General features: G+C 43.4%; 1 protein-coding gene across 7 annotated transcripts in view; it reads right to left on the bottom strand.

The window, feature by feature from the left end:
• The window catches only part of TBC1D31 (TBC1 domain family member 31), a 64,153-nt gene extending 63,785 nt beyond the window's left edge, over positions 1 to 368 (bottom strand). For 5 of the 7 annotated variants that reach the window (XM_082363800.1, XM_082363801.1, XM_082363798.1 and 2 more), the window contains exon 1: positions 161 to 368. In XM_082363800.1, the coding sequence (XP_082219926.1) occupies positions 161 to 237 (77 nt within the window). In that variant the 5' untranslated portion in view covers positions 238 to 368. Of the gene's footprint in view, positions 1 to 105 lie in introns of all 7 variants that reach the window. The other 2 variants (XM_082363803.1, XM_082363797.1) reach the window with 2 other exon arrangements.
• Positions 369 to 6,906: the final 6,538 nt, after the last annotated feature.

The following is a 6,906-nucleotide window of genomic DNA, read 5'->3' on the forward strand; positions in this document are numbered from 1 at the left end:
AGGCAGGATCAGAGCCAGGACCCGAACCTCCATCCGACCCCCGCACCCCTTCCCGAGATCCTTCCCAACAGCCCCTCAAACGCCTCGCCAAAGCCGCGGACCCGCCCCTCGCCGGCGGCCATCCGCCTCCACAGCGCGCGTCTCCCGCCGCAGCCTTTACCCGTCCCGAGTGGCCGGGGATGGTTTGCGGTGCCATATCTTGCCGCTCTCCTTGTTGCCCAGGTTTATGCTCTGCATGTCGCAGTCCACGCGAGACCGCCGCCGGTCCAGCGGACAACGGTACCAGCGCCTTTCCGGCAGGCCCCGCGCTTCCTGCCCGGGAAACTTGAGCGCCGGCCGCGGCCGCCCGGATCCCCGCCGACCGTACCAAGCGCGCGCAGGCCGCCGATCGGACGGCGCTAAACCCCGCCCAGGCGACCCCTCCCGCTCTGGACAATGGAATCGGCCTACGACCGTCTCCCTTAGACTCCGCCCCCTTTCGCGGTGCGTTCTCCCCACCCAACCCCCCAAAACCTTCTGGGAATCGTAGTTTTCTGCAGGTGTAACCTGGCGCGCGGAATCGGCTTGGGAATTCTGCTTTCTGGGGGCCTCGCTGGGTTTTAGGCTTTCAACGGAAGCAATAAAAGTGACTTTTCCCCAGGGCCCCCGGATCCCGTTTCACGTTGCGTTTAGGGATTGAGGAGTTGTAAAACAACTAATAGAGAAGCAAGGACCCAAATGCATTGAGAATTGAAGGGTTCCTTTTATAGAACATTCGGGTTCAAAAAGAACCTTGATGGAGTCCACTCTTCTTGACCTTTTCATCATCGTCATGAATGTTCTTTTAACTCCGTAGTCTAACAAGAAGCTCCAGTATTATGGCGTCGGATCCACCAGTCCTGCACCAGTAAAGCAATGTCATCAACAACCAGTTGCGTTGACGCCAGAGAAATTCTTTTTGGTAAATATTTACTTAGAACTTGTATAGTGCTTACTAAGTATCAAACACTCTTCTAAGTGCTTTGGGACTATTAACTCATTTAAATTGTTTAATCCTCATAGCAAACCTACAGCATTGCTAATACTGTTACCTTCATCTTTAGTGCTTTATGAGGTAGTGTATTGGTTTGCTGAGGCTTTGTGCCACAAACTTGGTGGCTAAAACACCAGAAATTTATTCTCTCACAGTTCTGGAGGCCAGAGTCTGAATCAAAGTGTTGGCAGGTCACTCCCTCCAGAGGCCCTAGGGAAGATTACTTTGCCTCTTCCAGCTTCTGGTGGTTGCTGGCTTCCTTGGCATGGGACCACATCACTCCATTCTCTGCCTGCATCTTCACCAAGCCTTGTCTTTTCCGCTAATCTCTGTCTCAAATCTCCCTTTGCTTCTCTCTTATAAGAACACCTGTCCTTGGATTTAGGGCCCACCTGGATAATCTAGGATAATCTCCTCATTTCAAGATCCTTAATTTACTTATACCTGCAAAGACCCATTTTCCAAGTAAGGTAACATTCACACGTTCTGGGCATTACGCCCTGGGTATATATTTCCGGGGTCCACCGTTCAACCCACTACAGGTAGAAAAATGACTTTTTACAAAATTATATGACCATGATATTTAAAAAGCGCAAACTCTAGCAGAAATACAAAACGCTCACAAAAATTTAGCAGTGTGGATTTCTTTTTTTTCTAATATTTATTTATTTATTTATGGCTGTGTTGGGTCTTCGTTTCTGTGCGAGGGCTTTCTCCAGTTGCGGCAAGCGGGGGCCACTCTTAGTCGCAGTGCGCGGGCCTCTCACTATCGCGGCCTCTCTTGTTGCGGAGCACAGGCTCCAGACGCGCAGGCTCAGTAATTGTGGCTCATGGGCCCAGTTGCTGCGCGGCATGTGGGATCTTCCCAGACCAGGGCTCGAACCCGTGTACCCTGCATTGGCAGGCAGATCCTCAACCACTGCGCCACCAGGGAAGCCCAGCAGTGTGGATTTTTAAACTTTTTATATTGTTATCAAGGGGTGGCCCTGAGAGACAACTCTTAGTAACCCTTTGCAGAGGAAATTTTTATTTTTTTATTTATTTTTATTTTTTTATATTTTTATTTATTGGACTTGAGATGGTAATAAACTGTATGTATGAATGTTTGCATTATTAGTCAGGATATTTAAGGTGTTAAGCTTAAGGGCACCTAACTTGAAACAGGTTATTTCCCATATTTGTGTCTCACACAGGTAACCATACAACTTTTTATCAGTAGCAGAGACAGATCTGCTGACTGATTTCCTTAACTACTCTGGTTTAACCTGCCTGCAGCTCAGCTTGTATGGCTTGTCACAGCCTATGTGACCATCCTATCCAATTTCAGATACACTGGTAAAGAGGTGTCCATGTTACAGATCTTCTGGACACCCACTTTTCACTTACCTTTGGATTTAGTTGGACCAGATCTGAAGGTCAGGCTGGCAACTGAAGAGATGTGCACCCATGGCTGCCAACCTCCCAATTTTTTCTCTTTTCTTTTTTCTTTTTTTGGCCGCACCACATGGCATGTGGGATCTTAGTTCCCCGACCAGCGATCGAATCTGCACCCCCTGCATTTGAAGCGCAGAGTCTTAACCACTGGACCACCAGGGAAGTCCCTAATCTCCCAATTTAGTAACCCAAATTGGTAGACCATTTTCTAGTTCCTTCTTGGATCATTACGTAGTCAATAACTGATGCATACTATACACAGATATTTTTCAGCTTTATTGAGGTATAATTCGCATTTAATAAACTGTACATGTTTAAAGTGTATAATCTTATAAGTTTTGACATAAATATATTCCTGTGAAACCATGACCATAATCAAGATAATGAATATATCCATCACCTCCAAAATTTTCCTTCTGCCTCTCTGCAATCTCTTTTTATCCCTACCCCACCTTGTCCATGGGCAACCACTGATCTGCTTTCTGCATTTCAGATTAGTTAATATTTTCTAGAAATTTATACAAATGGGTGTTAAACTAGGTAATCTTTTTTTTTGATCCAGTTTCTTTCATTCAGCATAATTATTTTGAGAGTCAACTATGTTGTTGGGTATATCAGTGGTGTATATGTTTTTATTGCTGAGTAGTATTCCATGGTATTGATATACCACAATTAGTGGTTTATTCAGCTGTTGATGAACATTGGGATTGTTTGCAGTGTTTGGCTATTACAAAGAAAGCTGTTATGGACATTCCTGTTCAAGTCTTTGTATAAATATATGTTTTCATTTCTGGTGAGTAAATTCCTAGATGTGGAATGGCTGGGCCATATGGTAAGTGTAGGTTTAACTTTTTAAGAAAGTATCAGTCATTTTCAAAGTAATTGTCATTTTACACACCACCGATACTGGATAGTGTAGGATAGTTTCAGATACTCCACATCTATGATGAGTCTTTGTCATTACAGCCGTTCTAGGAGTGTTGTGGTACTTCATGGTGAGTTTATTTTGTGTGAGATCCTAGTTCCCTGACCAGGGATTGAACCCACACCCCCTGCAGTGGAAGCTCGGAGTCTTAACCACTGGACCACCAGGGAAGTCCCTTTCATGGTGATTTTAATTTCCATTTATGGAATGACGAATGATGTTCAGTATCTTTTCATGGGATTATTTGCCTTCTGCATATATCTGCTCAAATCTTTTGCCCGATTTATAATTGGGTTGTTTTCTTATTATTGAGTTTTGAGGATTCTGTATATGTTCTGGATATAGGCCTTTTATCATGTTTATGTTTTGCAAATATTTTCTTCTAGTCTTTGTCTTGTTTTTTCATTCTCTTGAACATGTCTTTGAATGCATAGAAACTATTAATATGGATGAAGGGTTGACCAAGTCAGTCACCGTGGAAGGAATCCAAACAGGCAACAGTTGGATGACAAGGGTCCGTTGACATATTGTGTAGGAAAGCCGACATTGCACAGGAAAGAGTTCTGTTTCATCAGTAAAAACAGAAATATGTGTCATGCTGCTAACTGACACAAACCCAGGCAATGTTTTCCGTTTCCTAGACAACTATTTGGCCCTGTAAGGAAAGGGGTGAGGAGGCCAAAGCCATTACAGGTGAACTATGACATAGTGCACGTCCCCCACCCTTTAAACATGAATCAGAACAGAAAAGGAAAGTCAAAGGGTTGTGCTCCAAGTTGCTTAAATAAATATTCATGCCTAGGGGTTCTCATAAAACATACATGAAAGCAACCAAGGGTAGTATTTCATGTGGAATCAAAAGGATTTGGCACCTACAGTTGAAATGGTACAGTATCAAAGCAGAGGGGAAAATGTGATGTTGATCTTGACAGGCAGCAAGATCAGTCCCACATACAGTGAGAAACAACTCACATAAACTAGGGTTTCTAAAAGGCCTCCTCCAAACTAAAGGAAGGAGGAGACCAGAGGGTGAAGCTCCCTCTTCCATGGCAGAGTGGGCAGTGGTTGCAAGTTTCTCATCTTTACAGCCCTTACGCATGGCCAGGAGAGGAGGAGGACTTAGAATTCTTGATCTCTATCTCGTCCAAAGCTGTCCTAAGAAGCAAGGACAGCCTAGAGCCACCTCTGCCTTAGCTGCAACTGCATAATATCCCATCTTATGGATGCAGCATAATTTAATAATTCCCCTATTTTTGGCAGTTGGGTTTTAAAAAATTATATGCAAACATTATGCCAGAGAAATTAATATCTAAGTGTGTCATTGTAGGCACTGGTATAAGCCAGCTCAGGAAGCTTCTATAGGGAAGCTTAAACCTTCCAAATTATGCTCTGCAGGTAGTGGCCTATTCCAAAGGCCTCCCTGGGCAGAAGGCTGTGGAGTCAGAGAATGCTGGGAATATCTCCCATAGGACTGAATAACTATTCTTGATTCACAGGCTCCTAATAACATTTGTGGGCTCCGAGGACAGACGATCAATCACGTGTGACAGGATGCCAGTAACCCATGAGTAAAATGCCTCTAATTGCTGTAAGGGAGGAAGGCAAACTGATTGGGGTAAGCATTTATTGTCCACTAAAGTATTCTAGGGCAGTGTGGCATCCTTCCTGCCCGCTCTGGGCAGTGTGTGGAGAGAGGCCACAGAGCCGAGTGAGGATGACCACTTTCATGGCAGAGCAAAATCTTTGGAGATGGTTTTTGGGGGACATCAAGTCCACCGTCTCCCCAGATTGCCAGCATTCTGATTAAAGGCAACTTTCCTTTCTACCAAATTCCGCGAGTATTGATTTTTTCAAGCAGCAAGCAGCCCCACCTGACTTGGTAACATTTTCATTGCCGTAAAAATCCTATGTGCTCCACCTGTTCATCCCTCCCCTCTCCCTAAGTATTTTTGTTACTTTCATTATATAGATGGCTTTGAAAACTACTGCAAGCAACTATCCACGGGAGGAAAGAGAAAGGTAAGATAGAGATGCACAGTGGGGCGGGCTCTTTCACCTATAGACCTTAGAAGGGTGTTGTCTTTGTTGGTGAAGTAGTGGCCTGGAAGCTGGTTCTATCTGCTTGACCCTTCAGAGAATTCTGTGCGAGGAAGCAGATGTGGACAGGTGCGGGTTGGCATAGGTAACCACTTTTCACTTCGTTATTACACAGTTTCTTCTTTGGTCTTGCTTGCTTTTATTTTTTAATCCTATAGAAGCTCCTATTTGAATTTTGCATAAAATTAAAATTTTGCATAAAATTAAAACCTGTAAGTCATAAGTACTGTGAACATAGAGTCCTAATTTGAAATATTCTGCCCTGTATTCCCCCCAAGTACATTGCACTTATTAGATCTTGTACCCTGACTAGTGGTTTGGAAAATGTGGGCAGTCTATGTGTAAAGGCATGGTACCCAGAATGCCTAAGTACATTGGCTCTAAAGCTTACTAGTACTATAATCTTGGGCAAAGTATTTAACTTCTCTGTGCCTTGATTTCTTCATCCGTAAAATCAGGACAATAATAGTGCCAACCCCATAGAGTTGTGAAGAATTTAGAACAGCAGCTGACACATAGAAGTCGTCTCCTAGCTATTATTATTACTATTATTTAAGCCCTTCTAGGGAGAGTACCAGTGATATGCAGATACATTTAACAACTGGCTGTCTGGACAAAAAACTCTGGTTTGTAGAATTTGGCAATTTCTGTGGTATAAATACTCCTACTATGGCCAATTTCAAGCTATGAATGTGATGTCATTGAATGTAGAGTTGGAGAGAGATGAGCGGTAGCACACTATTATATAGTATGGTCACCAGACAGATAAAATAGACACAACCTCAAGAGCATGGATAATAGTAAAATGGATTAAAATAATTTAAAAAATGATATGTTTTGAGTATTACCTTTTAAAAAATATAATTTATTTCTACCTAAGTTAATATAATTTAATATTTAATAATTGACTCAGAAAATTCCTGAAAATTGAACAGTTTGCTCTTGTGAGCTAACATCAACCTGCTCCAGCTCTGCACTGTCTCTTACTTTCATCAACTTAGACATTTGCTAATGTTTCAGTTGACTTGCTACGTAACACAGTACCTCAAAACTTATTGGCTTAAAACAAAACTGGTTTCCCGTTTTCCAGTCCTGTGAGTTGACTGGGCTCAGCTGAACGGTTCTTCTGTTCCACATGGTGTAGCCAAGATCACTCATGGTTGCATTCAGCCCAAGTTCATCTTGAACTGGAACATCCAGGATGGCTTCTCATCTACCAGTGCTTCTCTCCATGTGGCCTGTGGGCCTTCAGGAGTCTAACCTGATCTTCTTTACATGGTACTGGCTCCCAAGAAAGGAGTGTTCCAATAGGACAAGCCTGAATGTGTCAGTGTTTAACAAGCCTGCTTGTATCACCATGCCCGCTAATGTCCCATTGGCTAAAGGAGGTCACATGGTCAAGTCTAGACTCAATGTAGATGGGAATTACATATGTGCA

This window comes from Balaenoptera borealis (assembly GCF_965194805.1).
Source record: "Balaenoptera borealis genome assembly, chromosome: 17".
In the NCBI taxonomy this organism is placed as follows: Eukaryota; Metazoa; Chordata; class Mammalia; order Artiodactyla; family Balaenopteridae; genus Balaenoptera; species Balaenoptera borealis.